This window comes from Lithobates pipiens, unplaced genomic scaffold (genome assembly GCF_037356315.1).
Source record: "Lithobates pipiens isolate NorthernLeopardFrog02 unplaced genomic scaffold, aLitPip1_a1.2 Scaffold_10, whole genome shotgun sequence".
NCBI classification, from domain to species: Eukaryota; Metazoa; Chordata; class Amphibia; order Anura; family Ranidae; genus Lithobates; species Lithobates pipiens.
In genome coordinates, this window is record NW_027507686.1 from 174,005,270 (window position 1) to 174,030,929 (window position 25,660).

The 25,660-nt window shown below is 40.1% G+C and overlaps 1 protein-coding gene across 3 annotated transcripts in view; it reads left to right on the plus strand.

Annotated features, from left to right (window-relative positions):
- The first annotated feature begins 5,785 nt into the window (after positions 1 to 5,785).
- LOC143935844 (uncharacterized) overlaps positions 5,786 to 25,660 on the plus strand; it is a 139,435-nt gene continuing 119,560 nt past the window's right edge. For all 3 annotated transcript variants that reach the window (XM_077459970.1, XM_077459988.1, XM_077459980.1), the window contains exons 1-9: positions 5,786 to 5,892; positions 6,777 to 7,038; positions 10,892 to 11,006; positions 11,215 to 11,305; positions 13,142 to 13,257; positions 18,900 to 19,116; positions 22,053 to 22,178; positions 23,774 to 23,891; positions 25,234 to 25,372. In XM_077459970.1, the coding sequence (XP_077316096.1) occupies positions 5,817 to 5,892; positions 6,777 to 7,038; positions 10,892 to 11,006; positions 11,215 to 11,305; positions 13,142 to 13,257; positions 18,900 to 19,116; positions 22,053 to 22,178; positions 23,774 to 23,891; positions 25,234 to 25,372 (1,260 nt within the window). In that variant the 5' untranslated portion in view covers positions 5,786 to 5,816. The remainder of the gene's footprint in view (positions 5,893 to 6,776; positions 7,039 to 10,891; positions 11,007 to 11,214; positions 11,306 to 13,141; positions 13,258 to 18,899; positions 19,117 to 22,052; positions 22,179 to 23,773; positions 23,892 to 25,233; positions 25,373 to 25,660) is intronic.

The window sequence follows — 25,660 nt, forward strand, 5'->3', positions numbered from 1 at the left end:
TCCTTCCCCTTTTCCCTCAGATTCTTTAGCAAGGCAGTGGTCATCTTGGAGGTGTGTTTGGGGTCGTTATCATGTTGGAATACTGCCCTGTGGCCCAGTCCCTGAAGGGAGGGGATCATGCTCTGCTTCAGTATGTCACAGTACATGTTGGCATTCATGGTTCCCTCAATGAACTGTGGCTCCCCAGTGCTGGCAGCACTCATGCAGCTCCAAACCATGAAACTCCCACCACCATGCTTGACTGCAGACAAGACACACTTCTCTTTGTACTCCTCACCTGGTTGCCGCCACACACGCTTGACACCAAATACGTTTCTCTTGGTCTCATCAGACCAACAGGACATGGTTCCAGTAATCCATTGTGTAAAGGGGAAGAGAAGGAGGTGGAAAGGGATTATCGTGGTGCAAAAAAATACAGGGACACTATATTGGTATAAAAAATATTTAACAATATAATTTTATTGTAATGACAAAAATACAAAAACACTGAACAAATACAGACAATATGACATAAACAAAAGTTGATACAATGGGTACTAAGCAATTGATTATTCAGCTATTAAGCAACCAAAAATAATCCCACAGGCATAGATCTTGTGTTAGCTATGTTTCTATAATAATGTGTCCCTGTAGTTTTTGGCACCGCGATAACCCCTTTCCTCCTACTTCTCTCCCCCTTTACATAATAAATCCAGTAACAGGGATGAGGTGCTGTATTCACTGAGGTTCTTCCAGCCACACCCCGCCTTTTTCCAATAATCCATATCTTTAGTCTGCTTATCTTCAGCAAACTGTTTTCCGGTTTTCTTGTACATTATCTTTAGAAGAGAATTCCTTCTGTCACGACAGCCATACAGACCAATTTGATGCAGCGTGTGGTGTATGGTCTGATCACTGACAGGCTGGCCCCCCCATCCCTTCAAGCTCTGCATCAATGCTGGCAACACTCATATGTCTATTTCCCAAAGACAACCTCTTCTTTGGTCGACCATGGCGAGGCCTGTTCTGAGTGGAACCTCTCCTGTTAAACCACTGTATGGTCTTGGCCACCATGGTGCAGCTCAGTTTGAGGGTCTTGGCAATCTTCTTATAGACTAGGCAATCTTTATGTAGAGAAACATTTTTTTTCCAGATCCTCACAGAGTCCTTTGCCATGAGGTGCCATGTTGAGCTTCCAGTGACCAGTATGAGAGAGTGAGAGCGATAACACCAAATTTAACACACCTGCTCCCTATTCACACCTGAGACCTTGTAGCACTAATGAGTCACATGACACTGGGGAAGGAAAATGGCTAATTGGACCCAGTTTGGACATTTTCACTTAGAGGTGTACTTACTTTTGCTGCCAGGGGTTTAGACATTAATAGCTGTGTGCTGAATTATGTTGAAGGAACAGCAAATTTACACTGTTATACAAGCTGTACACTCACTACTTTATATTGTAGCAACGTGCCATTTGTTCAGTGTTGTCAAATGAAAAGATATAATAAACTATTTACAAAAATGTGAGGGGTATACTCACTTTTTGTGAGATACTATATATATATATATATATATATATATATATATATATATATAGCACTAACCCCCAAAGGAGCTGCTGATTATTTCTGGGCTTACCGTTACCTTCCGTTCTCCTTTGTTGCATGTCTAGGGGATGTCCCGTGGTAGATGGCACAGTAACTTGAGACTGACAATAAATCCACTTGAATGGATTTTATTTGCAAACTCAGACAATTGAACAGTCTTTCAACTTGGGATCAGAGGGTTGGAAGGGAGGTTCAGGTACTCTTATGTCAAAGTCCAAAAAAAGTTAAAGAACTTGCTTGCTTTGACTGCATCCAGAGAATAGCCATTCACAGCTGGATGAACACTCAGGTTGGACAGTCCCTCTCTCACATGGCCTAGCAGCTAACAAGGTGCTTACTCAGGAACAAAGTCTTTGTCACAGACGTTGTTGCAGAACATGTAGGGAAACTAAGCTTTAGAACACTTGTAGGATACCTGGATCTTTCAGCCTGCTTGGCGATATCCACAAAACCTGTTTGTCTCGGTTACTTCAGGCCTTCCAGGCTCTTGTTAAGAAAACCAACCCGTACATGGTGTTCTTCTAAAGAGTCCTCCCCTGGAGTGCTCAAAGTACACTGGGTCTCTCCCGAACCAGAGACGGCACCCAACCACCTCGGAATCATCCTTTAGTTTCCTTGCCTCGGGCTAGCCAGCCCTGAGACATTAGAGTCGGGTAGATCCGAACCCCAGGCCATAGTCTTCCTGGGGGCTGGTTAGGAGGACCAGGACCATGTAATCAGTACTCCATACTGGACCGGAACCCCGAACCACGTGACGTCCACATCTTAAATACCCTCCCCCAGAGGGCACAGTGAGAGGGCCACTCCCACTGACCTGGCTCTGAAAGAGAGTAATTTAAGCACCTGACCAGACCATAGTTCCACGCCTGCCAGAAGAGACCGTGCTCCCTGTGACCAGGCTGAACATCTCACAGTCCAATCAGACTGATGCAGAAGTCCAATTTAGACAAATAAACCCAAACCAAACTGCAGTTTAGGTAAAGTTTAACATTGAAAAAACGCATAGAGCGTGCTCTTCAGGAGCCCGCTGCTACATATACTGTATATATGTGAACACCTATAATGATAGGATGACTGGTGTAATGGTTGTTTAATCTAAACAATCAATAGAGGACTGGAAGAGAAACCCAAGTCTATTCCCTCAAATCACGTTTTAAACAGAAATTAAGGGAGTATAAATGCTATGGCTGCATATGCAGCATATATATTTTTACCTTAAAGTGGAAGTAAACTCCTCTACCGTTTTCAGCCAAGGAAGCTGCCATCTTTGCCTCTGTTTAATCTTCAACTGCTATGGTGCTGCACATGTGATTCGTTATGACACCAGCCATTGTGTGGTTTGATAGTTTGGCTGAGAGCACAGCCAATGTGCAGTTAGCATTCCCGGCATGCCTTTTTTTTAACTGTTTAAATCGATGGGTTTACTTCCACTTTAATAAGGAATGTCTGCGTTTGTCTCCCAAGAAAGCCCAGAACATTGCCTGGTATCATGACAGAGCTGAAGGAGTGGAGTCATGCAGCTGATCATAATCAAATCAAGTGCTTTCGATCCCTATAATCTGGGATCCATCTTCTCTGGTAAGAGGCTTTGTTTGTCATACACCATATAATAGCATGGATTTTCAAGATTCCATACTAAGGCACCTATGGACACTTGTTTTTTGAAGTTATAATTTATTTTTTAGAGGACACTTTTTGATTATTTCTGTGGATCATTTTTTCACTTTTTTCTTTGCAAGTCTTGTTATTATTCATTGCCTGTGATTGCACACTTATTTGTGTATATATTGATTGAATTTGTATTTAGATTCTCGAGTTGCAGCATTCACACATTTACACAATTTATCACATAATATTTTGGGAATACGCTGGCAGTAAAATAATAGGGATACAATTAGAGATGAAAGTAAATTTTAAGCTACGTTATCACAAAGAATTGTACAATTTGGGTCTGCAGAGCTGAGTCCTTAGGAGGTTGGATAAATAGGTCAATTGGCATTAAAACTGACTCTATCTAGTATAGAAGAATACCCTTCAAAGGTTTAAAAAAAAATTCTAAGTAAATGATATTAAGAGTTAAGCAAACAAAAGTTTCTGTAAAAAACTGTTGTTTGTTTTACCAGGTCGTAACCTAATTGAAATAAATCGAATACAGATCATTTGTCTGGCACTGGTCTGAGAAATATTTCAGAAAACCATAATGGCCATGGTCTGCCTACTTCTCTGTAAATGGGATGTTGCTTCGGATGGGCGATGGGGCATCCTGGTGACTGCTGCACTGTAATATCTCATAGGTGCTTCTGCATATAGTGACCACTGATGTTCTCTGGTCTCCTCCATATGCTGTCACTAGTAGAAATTCATCTTATTTCAAATACTAATCCTTGAAATTCACAAATAACATATATCTGACAACACAGAGCACTGAGCATCAGAAATAAAAATATAACTTGGGTCTAGTTGCTCACGATATAGATCCATATCATTTAAGAAAATTATATTTACAAAGTTAGAAGTCATCATTCTCACCACAATGAGCCACATAATTTTCCCGGATGGGCGTAAAAGATCAATAAACATGTGATAATAGGGAATGATGAATCTTCATTAATTTCATGCTTTCACTGAACAAAGAATAGATTTTGATTAGACGAATTGTAAATTTATTTTTCTGTGACTGCCTATGTACAGAATAAACAGTTATGACTTGCATACTATTGAATTAGCTTAAGGTGCACTAAGAACAATGGTTTACTAATGCTGTTTGCATATTAAAACAAATCAATTTAAATCAAGGAGACAGTGCCACAGGGCTGATAGCCAAATATCACTAGCATATTACAAGCCAACATTAAATCTGACATCTCTGTGACAGCTGAGATTCACCTTGGTTCCATCATATCACAAACACCCTTAAATTAAATATATCATAAGAATGATATGTGGGCTGCCATTGCTGACCACTTTGGTTCAAAATGTTAATTACCTGACTGTCATGCTGATGCGCTGGCTTCAATAATTTAGGTCAATGACCCAAGACAAACTAAAGATTAAAAATTCTGATTTTCCCTGGCTTTCATTTACCACATGCATATATTCTAGGTCATTGACTAGCAAATCCATTAAGACTAATGCCCTGTACACACGGTCGGAAATTCAGATGGAAAAGGTCAGATTATATTGTCGGAAAATCCAATCGTGTGTGGGCTCTATCGGACTTTTCCGACTGATTTTCCGACAACTTTGTCCGACTGTGTGTTTGCAATGCCAGTTTCGGACAAAATCCATCGGGAAAAATCTGATGGATTTTGTGGCCGGAATGTCCGTGTGTAGAAGGCATAATGCTACACTAGCAAGTGTGTCTCTGGTGTGAGCTAGCCAGTGGCAGGATCAATATTCAGGGCACGGCAGGGCAGTGAAATAATCATCTACTTGTAGCGCACCCCCGAAGGAGCTGCAAGTAAATAGGGATCCCCCACCCAGCACAGCGAGGCACACCGCATGTTAGAGAGACGGTCACAATCTCCTATCATGTGAATTGGATGCGGGGAAAGTTGTGGTTTATCCATCAATAATGTAGATCAAAATACAGTACTGGACATCATAGCAGTCACATGCTGTGCTTTAGACATAGATGTGTTCCCATTAATGAGTGTTTAGTTGTTCATTCGTATTATACCTATATATTTTTAGCTGTATTTTACTGGTTGCTATAAGTTACTTCAATCAAATGATATTATTATTAGATTGCATTAGGTCTTGCCTTCCCATCCTGTTATAGTAGATGTAGTAGGTACACAAAGTTTTTGAAAGAATGCCAGGTTCACATTAAATAATGAATGTAGAATTTTGTCTGCCATCATTTGTGGTATTATCTGTCAGCTATATACAAACAAGGTAACATGTTAGCCTGGCTAATTATGTAATTATCACACCTTAGTTTATTTACACAGTTAATACTGTCTTAGCTAAACTCACTCACTGGTCTGAATTGAAAAAAAATCAATGTCCAGCAATGACCTGGTTAAGGAAATGAATGCCATTGCTAGATCCCTCCCAAATATCTTATGAGAAATGAAAAAAAGAGAAAGAAAAAAGGAATGCTTGTTTGTAAAGATTAAACATTTTCCTCCCCTTTGATGTGATGTCATGTATACACTTCAAAATCCTATAAAGTTGTGAATGCTTCCCATACTTCTCACCATTCATTCACCCAGGGGCATTACAATGGGATACCATTCTGCTAGCCTGGGGGTACTGTGGATGGTTGTGGCTCTTTCAAATACAATTGATGTGATACCAGGTAAATGTGTTTCCTATAGCCTACAGCTTTTATTTCTTTCTCTTATGTCATTCCATTGTCTCCACTGTACCAAAGGCGACATTTAGTCATGCCAAGGAATTTCAAGCCTTTAAACATATTTTTTGAATCGAAATACAATATGCACATTCACAGATCAGTGAGTATTAAACTTGTTTTTCATAGGCAATGGGATGTAAAGCAGGGTTATTACAGAATAGACAATAGAAAATGGGCAATTAACTGTGTATTAATAAACCATCCCATGTATTTGAAGCTGCAATAAAAAAAGGCCATCTATTTTTGATGCTTATATCCCTTAAAGTGTCTTGCGGCTAATTCTGTCCTATGGCTTGACCACTGGCCTACATGTATGGGTATCTTATAGGTTTTAGCGGATTATTACATCTTAAGAGTAAAACATCACTCAAGTAAATGGACAGAAACCTATGCCAGTGCTATCACCATTTTAGCTAACCTTATTTATACTTAAATCTTATAGCACTTTTTGATTACATTTTGAATAAAAATATATGTAATATAGCCCTGATTTACTAAAGTCTGAACAGAAGTGAAGTGCAGTGAAGTGAACACAAATATGCCATTGCCTGCAGGGAAATAATTGAAAAAAAGAACATCTTTTTGATTGATATTTAAGATGAACTCATTAATTTCACTAATTACACTCACATCAAACGTTAGTCAACCTGTACTTTCCTTTAGGCCTTATGACTAAATTTATTTAAACCTGAAATAGAAGAGAAATGTCAATCTTAATAGTGTTTTTATAGGTAGTTTAAATTATTCATGTCCTGGAACAGGTATCAATTTATTGCATACTGTGAACCATTTAAATGATCTCAACTAATGACTCAATTTTTTCCTAGGTCGAAAACGTAATCATGGTCACGACGTCTGCAGTACATGGGGGAACAATCACTTTAAGACATTTGATGGGGACTATTACCAGTTTCCTGGCAAGTGCACCTACAACTTGGCTTCTGATTGCCGGGACTCTTACAAGGAATTCTCAGTCCATATCCACCGGTCAACTGACAGTGATCACCCACTCATAGACAAGATCACTATCACTGTCAAAGATGTCGTCATTCAACTGAGCACAAACTTAGCAGTGGTAGATGGAGCCATGTAAGTCACTGTAGAAAAACTGTAAATATTTTGTTAATATGATTTTTTTTCTGGTTATTATATGCAATTTTTGCTTTGTAAACCATACTGTATTTGTCATGTTTCCTGTGATGCACATGTAATATTCCTAAACTACCTATTTTGACTCCCAAATTATTTGAAGTTTATACCATTTTACAATAATGCCGCGTACACACGATCAAATTGTCCGGCGTACTTAGTCCGCTGGACCGCATTTCACCAGACAATCCGATCGTGTGTGGGCTTCAGCTGACTTTTTCAGCGTAAAGTCCGCCGGACTTAGAAAGTAGTTTTGCAGCCCAATCTTTCCGCCGGACCTGGGTTCCAGCAGACAATACGCTCATGAGTATGCTAGTCCGGCGGACTAAGAATGACGCATGCTGAGACTCAAGTACGAAAAGGAAGCTATTGGCTACTGGCTATTGAACTTCCTTTTTCTAGTACCATCGTACGTGCTGTACGTCATCGCGCTAGCAATCGCTGGACTTTCCGTGTGTCCGTGTATGGCCAAGTCTGTTCGGTAAAAAGTCCGCCGGACTATCCGCCGGATTGTTTGCTGGACTAAGTACGCAGGATAATTCGATCGTGTGTACGCGGCATTATATACACTGAAAACATTTCAAGTCCAGCTTTTAAAAAAAATCTATACATCTTCAGGAATGCTAGTGGTTTAAAAGGACACATACTGTAAAAATGTAAGCTACCATTCCTGACCTACTTACGTAAATGCTAGTTGTCTGTATGGTTGCCTGGTTTTCATAGTTTCTGAGTCACTGATCCAGAAATAGCATGCAGTGATTAAAGTCACTGTGAGGTCATATCTTCGAATGCCTGGCACACATGGGCCCAATATCATCCAGTTCAACTGAAACTGGCCGACATTCAGCACATGTGTACAGCACCCTGTCCTACAGAAGCTGGCCAAACGTCCAGCTTCTGAAGAATAGGCATGCCAGAAAAACACTTGCCAAACGGAATCTGATCAGTGATGACCAGCGTGTTCTGGTAGGGTGGGGTGGGTGGGATATTTGCAGTCCCCCTGTCAGAACACAATAGCTCAGCAGGGAGATCACTGCACTAAAATCGCATCCTTAGTTAAGGGACCTCCCCCCGAGCTCTTCAGTTGGGCTGAAAAAAACTCATAGTGTGTACCAGGCATTAACTGCAGGCTTGTTCCTGGTCATTGATTAAGAAAGTAATGAAGATAGTAAATTAGCACGACAGCTATTTACATATTAGCACAATTTTTTCAATTTTGGATAGTGTAAGAAAGGTTTAAGGCCTCTTTTATGTTTATTACTGCAGGCTATGTCCCCATTGGTGAGATTCACTCTCTATTTATCCTAGTTACTATAGCCAACTGGACTGAAAATGGGGGAAAATCCAACATTTTGAATTGTCACCACACAAGAGGAACAGATCAGAAATCTTCCAACAGTGACATTTGTTCTGGTGACAAATGTCTCAAAGGGGATTTCTTTTTTTGTTCCAGCACTCTTTTCTCTGCCAAGGCAGCCCATTTGCAGTCTACAGGCCTATGCAAAATGTAGAACTGTTTCCTTTAGTACATAGGCAGTTGATAGACTGATAGACAAGTGCTAAGTAGGTTTATAAGTAGCTTATCAAAAATGCTTCTTTGAAAGGAACATTGGTATTAAAAACTCTACTTCAGGTTTTTACAAAAACCGACAAAGTCACCTTGAGAGGTGACAAAGTGATTTGTATGACCTGGACTGTGTTTTGTTCAACAATCTTTCCTGACCTTCTTTAATTTATATTATATTTTCAGAACTGTAGTAATTTGGAGATTTTTAGACATTTTAAAATGTAAAAAGAGCAGAAAAATTACAATAAAACTTTTGCAATGCAGTTGTCCAGCCAAAAAACACACTTCAGTGGGAATGATGCCTGTTACTGAACTCAGGGGCATTTATTATTAGATCTGTCGAAATATTCCCCATATTGTATTTTTGAGGATTAATCGAGCACTGTTTAGATTATGTTTCTTGATTCCATACACATTTGCCAATTGACAAAACAACCAAAGGTACAACAGAGCGTTATCTAAATTTTAATAAGACTTAATGAATTTGTTTTTAAGTCTAATCAGAGGTCTTGATCTGCATTCCTAAATGTTTTGGGTGATTACATTTCACAATATCCATTTTTCAAGAAAGGGTAGTTTAAATGGAACTGCATTAATTATTGGCTGAAAGGTTTATAATCGGTTTTAAATGTATTGTTATCTGAGGCAACCTGAGATGTTGCGTGATATGACTAACTTCTTTCCTTTGTCGTCTTGATTGTTGTTTCCCAGGGTCACTCTGAAATCCCATATTGTGTTTTTCTACTAAAATATATTAGATGTATTATGATTTAACATTTTTAGAAAACAGTACAGTGCTTTGCTCTGCAAATTTCTAATATTATTTACAGCTCTACTTTAATCATCTAAACTCTTTTGATATATTGCCCTAGTATAATAAATAAGTATTATATGGAGACATGGGAGATAATGGGAACCAATGAGCTAATTTGTGTATAGCAAGTGAGACTGTAATCCAAATGATACATTAACAAAGACTTATCAAAAAACCTAACCATATACATGAACAAAAACTATGCAATTGCCATTGGGTATTCTGTATATTATATATGTTAAAAGAAAAAAAAATAGTGATTCTGGGGAAAAAAAATGTCAATAAGTGGCAAGAAATAAAACCTTGCATAACTGCTGGTGAATCATAATTGTTTCTAACGGTAAATTAACAAGCTGATAAAGAAATGTTAAGTACTAAGGTAAAGACTTGCAATTGCTCAGTTCAGCTAACTGTAGAATAAGTAAAAAGTGTACCCCTAGAGGAATTGTTCTATCAGGGACAACAGTCGTGTCAGTGATAAGTATGAATTTATTTTATTGGTAGACATTGGTCGCACAAAAAAGCAGTGACTAGTCTTCACTAGGGACATTTGTTGAGGGATTTTGTTCAACAATACTTCAGCAACAGATGCCTTGTTTAGGGACACCCTAGGTATCTGTTTCCTGAAATATAGCCCTTTTCTAATTATTGTCATTTTTATGTATTATGTATGTTTTCTCTTTTTATATGTAATAAGTAATTTTTATATTAGTGTTTGTTATTAGTACTGAGTCCATCACACATTCTTTGAGCCTGAGAATAAACATATGGTCAGCTTCAGCAACTGCCCTATTTTTCCATCCTCGTCCCCCTTTCTATACATAAATCTAGATGATGGTACTCTGTTATTATTTTTGAATAATAACTCTTATATGAGGCTATACTCTTTATTCAATACATGTTCAAAAATACAGAAATAGTCATGGAACAGAACATTAGTGAGGTAATGTTAGTCCCATGTCAATTTAGTGTTCTATAACAGTGTTAATTGTCCTATATTTAAATTAGTTTTGATATTAACGGCAATTCCATAAAAATTCTTGTTCCAAGAATATTACTTTCCTTCCATCGCTGTAATGCATTTCTACTGTACCCCATCATCATAAGAACCCCCCCCCCCCAAACTTTGAATATCTGTGAATACCAAAATGTTTATATAGCACACGCTGTGACATTCCAAAAGATGAATGCAGTGCTATGCTCACTCCTCACTCTTATACTCTACACATGCTCCCAAAAAGTCAGTCCAAAGCATATGTTATTAAAATATCTCATAATTTACAGTTTTCCTTCTAAACGTGTAAATATTTTGTGCGCTAAAGTCTACTGTCCTTAACTTTTTTTTTTATTAAACAGAATGTTTGCATATGTTACCTAATATTAAATCCATACTTTTAAATATTGTTTTGCAGTGCCAGGACTCCTTTCTATATGTCTGGCATCCTCATTCATAAAAATGATGCATACTTTAAGGTCTACACAAAAATTGGATTGACAGTGATGTGGAATAAAGAAGATGCTGTAATGGTGAGAGACCCCCTATAGTGTTTAAGTTACAGTTTATTGTAAATAATCTGATAGCAGCTTACATTTTATGATATCAACTTTTGTTTAATGCGCCAAAACTCACTGACACCAATCTAGGGCAGTGATATTTTTATGACATGTGAAACATTCTGTAAGGGTTGTAGTAAATTGTAAGTGTAATTATGATTGTGTAATTTCTCTTACTTAGCTGGAGCTCGACCCAAAATATAAAAATCATACCTGTGGCTTGTGTGGAGATTATAATGGTGTGCCGAACCATGATGAATTCCTCTCTGGAGGTGAGTAAGATGGAATTACCATTTCATTACAATACCTCACTTTATTTTACCACTGTTAGGAAAATATAAAAAGACAGCTGACAACTATACACTAGTTTTATATAGCATTGGCTTATTTAGTGTAAGTAGACAAGAGAGAGTCTTTGAAACCATGACTTTTTGAATACCATGGAATAACTACATACTGTAGATACTAATGCAATTAAATAATGCAAGGTCAGCCTTTCCAACCAGGGTCTCTAGAACCCTAAGGTTTTTCCAAAGGTTGCTAGGGGTTCCTTGAGCATTGAGCAACAGAAGATCCATCTCTTGACCAATGGTGCCTGCACAGTTCTAGGCTTATTGTGAGACCATTTGAGCCTCTTACTTTGCTTCTTAGGCAAATACCTACTGAAACATAAGACTTTTTTAGTTGTCTGTAAAGGTTGAATCTTTTTTTACTGACCATTAATGAAATTGAACTTTCTTCCCAAAGAACCCCAGTGTAAAGGGCATTCATTTCATGACCCCAACTGAGGGATTCTCCTCACTTCCTGTTTTGGTTATGGGACAGGAAATTAGGGCAAATCAACCCATAGGACACAATGGCAAAAAAACAACCACAAACAAAAAAACAGAGAGGGGTTAAACCACTCCATTATTCTATTCAAATAAAAAAAAAAAAAAAAAAAAAAAGTTTTGCCTTTAGTTCCACTTTAACCTTCAAAAATGTTAAACAGACATTTTGCAAGAGTAAAGTGAGGAGGTTTTAGAGAAGTGTATTTTTGATACAATGGAATGGGTAACTCTGGAAGATGTGACACTGCTGCCATAATGGTGCAGCTCTTTGTTTTTAGGGAAGATGGAGGTCAGGAAAAATCTATGGTTCCTTAAGAATGTGGGTCCCATGGGCAAATGCTCTGTTTGTTCTGCCCAACACTGGCCCTTTGGACTGTACAAGACTATTCTTTCCTCTAAAAGAAAAATTAGAAATCCCATAATACATATTATCAGTGAATAGGTACTTAATTTAGTCTTTTGTTTTGTGATATGTCCAAAAATGTCTGCACGGCAGGAAATTCTACCTCGAGAAAGACCTGCTCTTGCAATTCCCAGACATCAGACTAGCCAGTGGACATGGTACAGTTCCATTTAGCAATGAAGCTAAAGTTTTGAGCAGCTTACCTTTTTGATTAATTTTTAGCATGTGGTACTCCTGTAGATAAACAAATAACAAAGTCACATAACCCAGCATCAGCTAAATTGTATTCTTAATTGAGTTCTCCTTTAAAGGAACCATTTTAGTGGGCATTTGTGACATGCTGAATTTCCTCTCTTGAACTGTTAGTTTTTTTAATACAGGCTTTCCAATTATTAATTAGTTGATTTTATATTCTTTACTGGTATTCTCTTCTGTCAAAGAAGGCTCAGGCACACACAGGTTATTCAATATTCTGTGTGAGCTCAGTTCAGATATAAAACACATGAAAAAAACTGCCATAAAAAAGCTGCTGTCAGGATTACATAAAATAAAACAATAAAAATGTAATTGACAGTTTTACCCTCTTCCTGCATCCCAGATAGATTGTCAGTTATCATGCATGCCCCTCCATAGAGGCCATACAGCTTGAGACTGGGTAACTGGGAGAGAATACAAGTAAATACCCACCCCTACACCTATCACTCAAAGGTAGACCTGCATTACTAATTCTGATTCCTACATTCCTGATTGGGCCTCTTTAGGTTTTCCAGAGTGTTTGTAGTGATGGTGCTGTTTACTTGTCTGTGTGATTGTATCATTTATAGTAGTAGCTTTTTTTATATTGAATACTATTATTACATTTTATTGCTCCTCAGATATAATTCTCAGCTCTGCCCAGTTTGGAAACCTGCAGAATATTGATGACCCAAATAATGAATGCACTGATGTAGATGAGAGCCTATTTCCAAGCACAGAACATTGTTTCCAATATGTGAGTATTTAAATTGTGACATAAAAAGTATATTTCATGGTAAGGAGTGACTGCAGTGTATTTCACTTCCAGCTGTTTTTTTAATATTTTTTGAAAACCCCCATGTGATGGTTGCACCTATACATATATACTGTATATAGCGGTATGAGTAATAAAAGTATGTCTTCTTTTTCTTTAAAAAAAAAAAGACTTTGCTCTTCCCTGCGAGCATGATCCCATCTTGAGAATGGGCATCTGAAGCCCACTCGTTGCTTCCTCTGGGATATGGAGCTTGCACATATACATATTGTTTTAAAAAAGTGTGGCACACGAATATCGCAATGCTACAAGCAGAGGATGACCATTAACTCCTGGGATATGAGTTTCATCAATCCCAGGAGTTAATGGTCATCCTCTGCTTGTGTGGCCACTGGCCTGAAATTACATATCTCACCCCGGCGAGGTAGAGAGGAAGCAGAGCACTGGCTGGCGAAATAAGGTACATATATCGCTGGAACAAAAAGCGCCCAATGATAAATTGTGCAGTAGTCACGAACGTAGGGGCGAAAAGTTTAAAATATGGGTGGAACTCCACTTTAACTAAATATTAAACTGTATGCATTTTTCCAGCCAAATTGTGAAAACACCTCTTTTATATTTGTTACATCTTCTCATTGACATAGAATAACTTGGAAACATGTTTAAAAATGGCTGCTTACCTATTTACTTGCTATTCATGTGCCTAAAAATCATACCTAGCTTTCTCCAATATGCATGCTAAAGAGGATCTTCAGTTGCTTTTGAAAAAAAATAAAAGTCATCCACTACAAATGCTTCAGCTGCTGACTTTTAATAAAAGCACACTTCCCTGTCCAGGGATCCAGTGCCGTCCTTACCTGGGCTGTTTTTTTGCCAGTCTTTGGGTCTCCAGTGCCACCATCTTGACTATGGAAAGCCAGCTGGAACTCCTTGCAGATTCACAGCTGGCTCTTCACTGCGCATGCGTTCTGTGAATGATCCCGTAGCCTCCTGGATCCTGTGACATGTCCCAGGAGTTTGTAGACAGGGAAGGGGACCTGGGTGATTCCAGCGGAAATGGGAGCCCTTACCATTTCAAAACTAGGTACCTGCTCCCCTAAAAAAGTTACAAAAGCAGAAGTGAAATTCTGTGGAATTCCCTTTTAGGCTGGGTTCACACTGCTGCGGCTACGAGAACCAGATGTGATTCGCACCACACTGCAGTGCAAATCACATCCGACCTCTGTGCGATGCGAGTTTAGCCATACAGATAGTAGGGCTGAATTCGCATCGCACCCGCCCCAAACTCGCACAGGACCCTTTTTTTGGTCCGCAGCAGAATCGGATCGCATGGGTGTTCACACCATGCGATCCGATTCCTGTCCGAGTTTGCAGATCGCACTGCAATATGCGAACTGATCTGGGGGTGTCATTAACATTTCACTGACACTCCCAGCAGTTTGCATAGGGCAGTGTGAACTGCCGCCGAGAGGCATGCGATGCGGGAACCCGCCGCGGATTCGCGGCCTTCCCGCATCGCTGCAATGTGAACCTAGCCTGAAGGTGAGAGTGGCAATATTTACCTTTGTTAACCTTGTATGTACAGTGCTGACAGATCATCATTATCAGTTGTACACTAGATTTGAACACTGTCACCCTAACAAAGGGTTAGAGATCTCAGCGCATGGGTAGTGTATGTATGTCAATTAGGGATGAGCCGAACACCCCCCGGTTCGGTTCGCACCAGAACTTGCGAACGACCCCCGCGTTCGGTACGAACGTTAGAACCCCATTGAAGTCTATGGGACTCGAACGTTCGAATTGGAAAGTGCTAATTTTAACGGCTAATATGCAAGATAGTGTCCTAAAAAGGGTTTGGCGACCTGCCTCCTGCCTCAGGGGACATGGGTCACTGCAAAAAAAAGTTTTAAAAACTACCGTTTTGGCGGGAGCACTGATTTTAATGACGATTAAAGTGAAAAAAAAAAGTGAAATATTCCTTTAAATATGGTGCCTGCGGGGTGTCTGTAGTATGCCTGTGAAGTGCCACGTGTTTCCCGTGTTTAGAACAGTCCCTGCACAAAATGACATTAAACGGAAATAACACCATTTAAAACTGCTTGCGGTTTTAATGTTATATCTGGTTCCTGCAATATGGTTGAAAATCATTGAGAAACATGGCATGGGTAGCCCTCCCTGCCCATTACCAGCCTATTTGGGTCTTGTACGCATATTAAGGGGAACCCCGTACCCATATTAAAAAAAGGAAATGCGTGTGGCCCCCAGGCCCTATATACTCAGAACAGCAGTATACAGGCGGTACAAACAAGACAGGGACTGTGTAGGTTTGTTGTGTTAAGTTGAATCTGTTTGTCATTTTCAACCGGTACATTTTTAAAGTGTAGCTCCAGTCAAAAAAACTATCTTTAAGCTTTTTGGAAAACATAGGGAAGGGTTATCACCCCTGTATAATTTGTTTTGTCGTCCATCTTTTTTCATCTCACTTGCTGCTGTCTCCTTGCGTTTGCAAGTAGGAGATGTTTGTAAGTTGGATGTTTGAAAGTAGGGGCCTGCCCTATATTATAGCGGTATGTACTGGGTACAGAGCACGCAGACAGCACGCACTATCTCCTAACACTACTGACTGCAAGCTCTATTATTAACCACTTGTTAGCCCAATGTTTGCATAAAGTGAAAGATGAAGTTATGCTGAGTAAATAGATATCAAACATGTCACTCTTCAAAATTGCACATGCCCGTGGAATGGCGCCAAACGTCGCTACTTAAAAAATCCCCATAGGCGACGCTTTAAATATTTTTTTACTGGTTACATGTTTTGAGTTGCAGAGGAGGTCTAGGACTAGAATTATTGCTCTCGCTCTAACATTCTCGGCGATACCTCACATGTGTGGCACATGCGAGCACATGGGGACATGGGCGCTTTAATTTTTATTTTATTTTTTTATTGTTCATTTTACTTTTTTAATTTTAGTTTGACATTTTTTTCCCAAAAATATATTTTTGATCACTTTTATTCCTATTACAAGAAATGTAAACATCCCTTGTAATAGGAATATGGGGTGACAGGTCCTCTTTACAGTGAAATCTGGGGGGTCAATATGACCCCACATCTCACCTCTAGGCTGGGAAGCCTGAAATAAAAAATAAAAAAAAGATTCTGGCTTTGATCGTACTGGCGAGTTGGTAGAAGCACCGGAGGGCGGTGAGGGGTGGGGGGCGTCTATGGCTGGGTATTTCAGGGTATCACCGAGTATGGCTGGGTATCTCTGAGTATGGCTGGGTATGGCAATTTATGGCAGGGTATTACAGAGTATTGGCGGGGTATTGGCGGGGTACTACAGAGTAATAGCAGGGTACTGCAGAGTATTGGGGGTACTGCAGAGTAATGGCGGGTACTGCAGAGTATTGGGGGGTACTGCAGAGTAATGGGGGTTACTGCAGAGTAATGGGGGGTACTGCAGAGTAATGGCAGGGTACTGCACTGCAGAGTAATGGCGGGGTACTGCACTGCAGAGTAATGGCGGGGTACTGCAGAGTAATGGCGGGGTACTGCAGAGTAATGGCATGGTACTGCACTGCAGAGTAATGGCGGGGTACTGCACTGCAGAGTAATGGCGGGGTACTGCAGAGTAATGGCGGGGTACTGCAGAGTAATGGCAGGGTACTGCACTGCAGAGTAATGGCAGGGTACTGCACTGCAGAGTAATGGCGGGGTACTGCACTGCAGAGTAATGGCGGGGTACTGCAGAGTAATGGCGGGGTACTGCAGAGTAATGGCAGGGTACTGCAGAGTATGCACTGGTATTGCAGAGTATTGGCAGGGAATTGAGGGGTTAAATTCGGTGAGCAGCGATGTGGGCACTGCAGATGCAGCCCACATCGCTGCTGACACCGATCTCTTTCCCCTCCGCTGTACCGATCGGTACAGAAAGGGGAGGGAGGAACAGGCGTCATAACATGACGCCGGTTTGTTTCCAAGTGATCACTCCGTCATTTGACGGAGCAATCACGTGGTAAACGGCCGCTCATACCCGGCGGTCACGGATGCTCTCGAATGCGCACACCTCGGGGCACGCGAGAGCAGAATTCTGGGAGGCCGTTAATTAACGGCCTCTCTGAGTTAAACAACCGCCCTGAAGCCGTTAATCGGCAATGGGCAGTTGTTAAGTGGTTAAAGCTAGATCACTAGCTATATAGGTGAGGTGAATATAGTGGTGTATACTGCAGTCAGGGCACAGACAACAACCACTACACAGCAGCAAGATAGGAAATCAGCCAAAAACGATTGGTGTGTACTGTGTTGAAGGTACACAGAACACCCACTGCTTCAGATGCAAAGTAACACACTACAGGAGGCCGCCTTAAAGGCGGCCTTATATAGTGTGGAGCGTACACTACACAGCCTGAGCTATGATTGGCCACAGGCGGGATGCCTGTGGCCAATCATGGCTCTCCTCGCTGCCGGCGCTGCGATTGGCCAAGCATGCGGGGTCACAGTGCATGCTTGGCCAATCATCGGGCAGCAATGCACTGCGCCAACGCAGTGCATTGTGGTCCGCGCGCGCGTCACTCGAATTTTGACGCGAACGGCCAAAACGTTCGGAATTCGCCGAACGCACGAACAGCCAATGTTTGAGTCGAACGTACGTTCGACTCGAACACGAAGCTCATCCCTAATGTCAATGCACTTTATATCAGTCTGCCCCAGTATGTCCCCAGTTTCATTTAGTTTAGAATAGCTTGCAGACCTTTATAGACCTTCTCCAAGGAAACAACTGGAAATGTTAAACGTTTTTAAAATGATTTTCCTATGCAATGTGCCATAACAAACATATAATGGGGATTTCTCAAATCTGACTGCAAATGTGTAACTATACATTAAAGCAATTGTAAAGTAAAAAACAAAAACCCCAAAAAACCAAACATGTCTATACTTACCTGCTCTGTACAGAGTGGCCATGGACCTTCTGTTCTTGGGTCCCCCGTCGGCGCTCTTGGCCCCTCCTCTCTGTCCAGTGCCCCCATGGGAGACACTCGTGCGTGCTCGCTCCTGAGCCCTGCTGCTGCGTACAATTGCACAGACAGTGGGGCGGCCCCACTCCCTCGTCACTGGCTTTGATTAACAGCACTGGGAGCCAATGACTCCCGTTACCGCAGGAAAGCCAGTAAGACCCAGAAGTGAGGGGCGAGAAGAGCTGTAGACATGTACCTTGCTGGATTGAATGAGGGCTCAGTTAAGTAAAAGGGGGTGAGGGTGGACACTGATGCCTAAAATTTTTTAACCTTCATGCAAGGAATGCATTAAAGTAAAGAAGCATTTAGGGTTTGGAACCACTTTAAAGAGACCCTGTGCATTGTTGTTTAGCCTGCATGGAGGAACCTGTGAGATGACTTCTGTTCAGCCAGAGTATGGTCAGCTTTAGTCTCCATCTGTTTTCACAATATTCCTAATCTAATTTACTCAACTGCACCCATATTTACCCAAAACCATGCTTATGTTTCCAAAGCCTTAGCCTAATATGAGTTTGACAAAATTTTTACAACATTTATGAACCTGTCTCTGCTGAAGGTAATTCTGATACCTATAACCCTATGATTTTAACATTGTTCTTTTCCCCCTATAGCACTCAGTGTGTGAAGAACACCTGAGAAATGCTGCGTTTTCTGACTGCAAAGATCTGCTCAATGTGGATGCTTTCATTAATGCCTGTATGATGGATATGTGCTCCTGTAGCCAATCCCAGGATTCCTTCTGCCTGTGTAGCACTATCAGTGAATATTCCAGGCAGTGTTCACATGCTGGAGGTCACCCAGGAAACTGGAGGACTGACAGTTTCTGTCGTAAGTATGCTTTCCATATTGAAAAGACAAAGTACAAAACCAGGAAAGGATTGGATTAGATACTTTTTACCTAGGCAAGATGACATACTATCTTCTCTTCCAATGAAGAATGTTCATTATTCTTCTGTTTTACATAATGCATATACCAGTAGAATTTTGTTTTAAAGTTTGTAGGAAATTGTGAAAAATCGCCTTTGTCAGAGCATTTCATCTTACATCATTAAGTCAACTATTTTGTTCAATAGCCCTTAAAATTGAATCCATATATTCTATTTAAATAGAATCCCAGACATAAGAAACAGGTTTAATTTCGCCAAACAAAAAACACACTCACAGTTAGAATTTTTAACTTTTTTAAGTTAAGGAATTTAATATTCCATCCTTATGTTTTGAATTTTCTAGCCACGACAACAGAAAAATTTTATCGATTTGGCCCCACTAACCAACAAAAAAATCAAACAACATTCTGGAATAAAATAAATTCTACTGGTCTACAAATATTGATGTAGCACTTGTCAGGGGCAGGGCTTAGGTACACTATTGATTATACCATTTTCTTTCCTTCCACAATGGAGCAACACCAGTGTTGATTGGGGCATTCCTCCCACAATGCTACTGTCAGGGATACTTAACTGCTGGCAAAACACAATGATCACTGTGGGTGGTTATAGCCATCCATGGTGATCAAATAAAAAAATATACAACAGGCGTTTTATACTGACGTCGATCATTGGATCGACTTCAATACAACCAGACTGCCCTTAAATGGAATGAAACTCGGGCAGTTCAGCAGGGACCGGCAGTGATTTGATCCATCTATGGCCAGCTTTAGTAGACTGTTTGGGATGTACAGTACTAAAAAGACTGACTCAGGCAGAGAAAGCAGCAGAATACTCTTTCCCTTGAAATGGGGCAAAAGGTATCATTATACACACGAGGTCATAAACCTTTATGGGGCTAAAAATAAAAGAGACATAGTATAAGACGCCTGCATGATGATTTATCTGTTGGCAAGTCTGTCTGGATATAACCAGTTCATATATTGTTCACTGAGCTTTATCAGATTACTATAAAAGCACATAGCATTCTGCATTGTTCTTAAATATTTTGGAATGGCTTGGATATCATTGGTGACATTATTTATAAAAAGAACCAGTCACAGGTGGAATTAAAACCGAATCATAATATATTTTGTTTAACCTATTATTACTCTGCAGGCTTACCTGTAAAAGATTTATTTTAGCCTTGTTATTGATATAATCTACTCCGACCATCCAACATGACTCACTCCATAAGGTACAAAATACCCTGCTTCTGAACATCAGTGAACTCAAAGAGTCCATTTAACATTCAGATTACGTAAAGCAGAACTAAACCCTCCTAGTCTATACAGCCAAGGCAGCTGCCATCTTAGCCTCTGTTGGATCTGGATTTGTTATTGTGCTGAACATGTGATCATTTATGACATTAGCCATTTGATGGCTGGACAGTTCGGTTGAGCACAAACAACTGTAATGGTTATCATTCCTGACATACTTTGAATGCATCTGTCTTGGGAAACACTTCAATCGTTAGGTTTTGTTTGACTTTATCTTCTCTCAGTAAACTGTTCCAAAGTGTTTATTTTAACTGTCAAGAGTGGAAAACCAGAAAGATAAAGAGAAACCTGTATGTCAGGGATATGCAATTAGCGGACCTCCAGCTGTTGCAAAACTACAAGTCCCATCATGCCTGTGCATCAGGGTGTCATGCGTGTGGCTGTCAGAGTCTTGCTATGCCTCATGGGAGTTGTAGTTCTGCAAAAGCTGGAGGTCCGCTAATTGCATATACCTGATGTATGTGGAATATGCTGTACCTTATGAAGCAGGTTATGATGGAGGGACTGTTGATTTTTATTTATTTTTAACATGCACTGGGGTGGTTTTACTAAAGGCTAAAATAGACTGTGCATATTGCAAGTGCAGTTGCACTAATTTTACATAGGTGCTTAGTAAATATGTCAAAATTCTGCTGATTTCTATAATCCAATCATGTACAAGCAAGAATACTGTTTTTTATTTTCCTTGAACCTAATTGGGTGTTCTTTACCAAGCAAAGCTTTAACACATTTACTAGGTTCTAGTTAAAATGAATGCAACTGCACTTTCAAAGTGCACAACCTATTTAGTAAATCCAACCCAGGGCATTTAAAAAAAATGGAATATGCACTTTTTTGTCACGTTAGGCAGCCTTTTCAAATGAGAGCTCTTTGATTGGTGGAAAGCTGGTTGGGTGACTTTGATGGGCTCTTGCTGAGAGGCCGAGACGGGTGTCAGTCCAGGCACCTGGTGGATCCAGACTTTATTATTGCAATGTTGCGAAGCCTGGACTGATATCCTTGACGTCAGCAGAGAGCGGACTTCAGACCGCTCTCTGCTGAAAACGGGTCGCAAAATAAATCATCAGAGAAGCCCAACCAAACGAGCTCAGGCTGGACTTCTCCTCTAACCTATGTGACGTGACATGAATAAAACCATGTTAATCTTAGATCTACAAGTGAGTGCTGGTGCCTCTTCTTCTTCTATTGTCTCAAAATCCATTGCAGTCACTGCAAGCCCTATCCTGTTAAATTAGTCACAACATTGTAAAGAGTACAGCCCAGAACTGTGTTATAGTAAGATGGACAGTGCATGCTACAAGCATTAGGTTTAAGCAGGATTGCATGGTTGAGGCAAAGGATTACATCACCAGCAAAGTACAATGACCTGTAGCAAACCACCCAGTATTTAAACTTCATCAATTTGATGTAGCTTGATTACTCAAAAATGAAATACAATTGGTTACGTTGGAATACAGCACATTGGTGTTTGCATTTATTAAATAAAGATCATACATTATATTAACATTATATTAACAAAAAATAACTGTAGTAACACCTTGTCTTTTACATTTTACAGCTAAGCAATGTCCTGCTAATATGATTTATCAAGAGAGTGCCTCCCCCTGTAAAAACTCATGCTCCCGCCTAGAGATACACAGCCTGTGTGAGGAACACAATATGGACGGCTGCTTCTGTCCTGAAGGTGAGTCACATTATTATTATTATACAGGATTTATATAGCGCCAACAGTTTGCGCAGAGCTTTACAACATGAGGTCAGACATTACACTTACAATACAAATCAATACCGGAGGGACTAGAGGGCCCTGCTCGTTAGAGCTTACACATGGGGGTGATATACTAATTAAAGTAATTTTTTTCAGCTTTCCATCTATTAAAACTTCTGCCCTTGTTGTTTTAACTTTGGATAGGAGAACATTTTTTTTTCTGCCAGTAAATACCGTATACAGCCCACTTCCTGTTTCTTGTCTGGTTAAAAAGCCTAGAATTATGACATCATGCACAGCTCTCTCTCTCACTCTTGTGAGAGTTTGTCAGGAAGGGAGGGGGATGAGTCATTAGAGGGCCAATGAGAGCTGGAGGTGTGCCTCTGTGTGTCTGTTTAAATCCAGTAAGCGAACATGCAGCGGCTTCAGCTGCCCACAGTTAAAAACTCGATGGAGGGAAGTTTCTGCAGCATATATGGCAAGTACAGAATCAGAGTATACATAAAATAATATGCAAAGTGGTTGGAGGGAAGCTTTATAATGGCAAATTTGTTTTTTTTTTACAAATTATGTGAGCAGACTGCAGTTCCTCTTTAAGGTAGTTTTACCATAAAAATACATACATAAAATACATATCCAGCATAGAGTGACTTTGCATGGCTATGCAGTGTTTTGTGGGATGCATGTCCACTCCATGCATGTGCTACAAGGTAAAACATATTCCAATGAGAGCAGGTAAATCCTAAAGAGCCAGTCCAAGCAAATTTTTCAGTTATATGGAGTATGTTAGGCTCGGCCACCTGCTGCTTTTTTAATATCGCTTGAGGATTCTGATGGTGAGATTTCCCAGCCATATTTCCTGGCTCTGTTCCTGTCCACCTGTCAACATTTTTTCATGCTTCAGCCTTCCATGGAGGTGTTCTTGCTACTCCTATTGCATTTTTATAATATAGAATGATTCAAAAATGTTGCAAAGATAGTGGAAACCTCTCATAATGGCTGCTGCAGGTGTGCAGACCAAGGGACTCAGTAACTCTCACCACAGAATAAAACATAAGTTTATGCTCTGTGCAATGGTATTGCACAGAGCGGCTGCTTACTTCCTCTTCTGGGATTTCCCATTGGCACTATCTGCCTCCTCTTCTGTGTGTACCCTCATAGCAAGCTGCATGCTGTGGGGCACATGTGCAGTCATGTGTGGGCTCCTCCCCTCCGCTCCCTCCTTGTTTGATTTGATTAACAGCAGCAGGAGCCATTGACTCCTGATGCTCTCAGCAAAGCCTATGAGACCAGGAAGAGAGGATAGAAGATCTGCAGTCGGGCACAGAGCTGGATATCACTGTTCGTGGACTGACACTTTAATGATCAAAGGTAGAAATAGGAAAAATAGTGGCTATAAAGAATCCAAATACCAAGTGGAAACCCATATAGAATAATTTGAAGAAGCTGTTCACTTTCAATTCAGTACAGTCAAATGTTATTGGTTTCCTACTTTAAGGCTATGTCACATCAAAAATAGTCAAGATATCAGTCCAAATTCTGGGTTTCTAACTTTGTCATCTTATTTTCAGGCACTGTGCAGGATGACTACACTGATAGAGGATGTGTTGCTGTTAGTGAATGTCACTGTAAACACAGAGGAACTCTGTACACTCCAGGAGAAACAATACAGAAAGACTGTGATGAATGGTAAGAACCGTGAGGCTGATCTATAGCAGCGGTCATCAACCCTGTCCTCAGGGCCCACTAACAGGCCAGGTTTGCAAGATAACTGAAATACATCACAGGTGATATCATTTGCTGCTCAGTGATTGCAGTATTCTAGTCTGCATCTCCCCAAGGTAATACATAAAACCTGGCCTGTTAGTGAACCCTGAGGACAGGGTTGATGATCACTGATCTATAGGAAAGGGGAATTCTTAGCTTAGCCATACACATTTAGATTTCTCTTGTTCAGCCCAATAGGCTGAATGAGATAAATCACTTGATATGCTCATCCACACTAACCAACGTTGATGGAGAAATCTTCTCTACCGCCTCTTGCATGCAGACAGCCACATTACCTGCAACTGTCTGAATACCTGAACAGTGACTGCATCTGATTGGATGTAGTCTCAATTCAACTGACAGTGCTGAACCCAGCTCCTTTGATTTCTCAGTGTTTTGCCCACCAGGTTGATACCATCAGGGTAACCCACCACTAGAATTTCAGATGGATAATGAGTCTAGCTGTGTATGGCCAGCATTGCTCATGAAAGAGATACTATAATTGCCCCACTGGACCTAAAGTGCATACAAGCCCTAAATCAGTTTTTCAGTATTTTTGGCATCATGCCTTACTATTTACACTTTTCTTAAGCAATTTGTTTTGTGAATTTGTTACAAAGTTTCCTTACCTGGAGGTCCTGCTAGTAACAGTACTTTCTGTTGCAGTCTGACAATATCAAGTCACAGCCTCATAATTAGCCACAGTGTTGCCAACCTGCCACATGTGCTCCTTCAGTTGGTCATTGGGCTGCCTAGCAGGTCTATCAGATAGAAAGCTCAATAGCCAACAGAAAGAGCTCACACAGGAGACTGACATCACTTCTGCTAATTGTAAGGCAGTAGCCTTGTCACCTGCAGCAGGAAGTGCTGTTGCTCGCAGAATCTGCAATTTAGAAACTTTGTAAAAATAAATTGCTTAAAAAATTAATAACAATAAATCATGAGGACAAACATACTATAAAAGACATTTACAGTAGGTTTAAAAACACTTTAAAGATATTAACATTACTGTATTGATGGCGTGATTACATTTGGTAATATATATTATTGTGCTATATATTATTGTATTTGGTAATGGCATGGCGGTATGGGGAGGTGTAATATGTTTCTATCTTAGCATACTAAAATAATCACAAACAGCCAAAATAAATTATTTTACCTATAGATATATTAATTTTCAGATGTATTTGTTGTCCTAACACGCTTATTGATATAGAATACCATTAATCCTAAATACATTATCACATATTATTCTTTATTACAGCCGCTGTGAATTAGGAAGATGGAACTGCACGGATCGTTCATGTCCTGGAGTGTGTTCTATTGAAGGAGGGTCCCATATCACAACATTTGATGGGAAAACATATTCATATCATGGAAACTGCTACTATGTTCTGTCTAAGGCAAGTTTTTGTTTCTTTTTTGTTTAAAGTGACAAACTATGTTTGTAGCTGATCTCCTTTCAGACAAACCCTTTATCATTTTCAAATGTTGCTTGTTACAAGGAGGAATTGGAAATATAGGCATGTCTTCAGATCACTGGAGTGTTAATAGATATTTTTGTGTTTTGAGATTATTTGTAGAACACTTAAAATTAGTGCATTCTGGGTGTAACTTTCCACCATAGCAACAACCAACATTTCAGCATTTTTCATAATAAGAATTAAGAACTTAAGTGAATGCTATAGGTA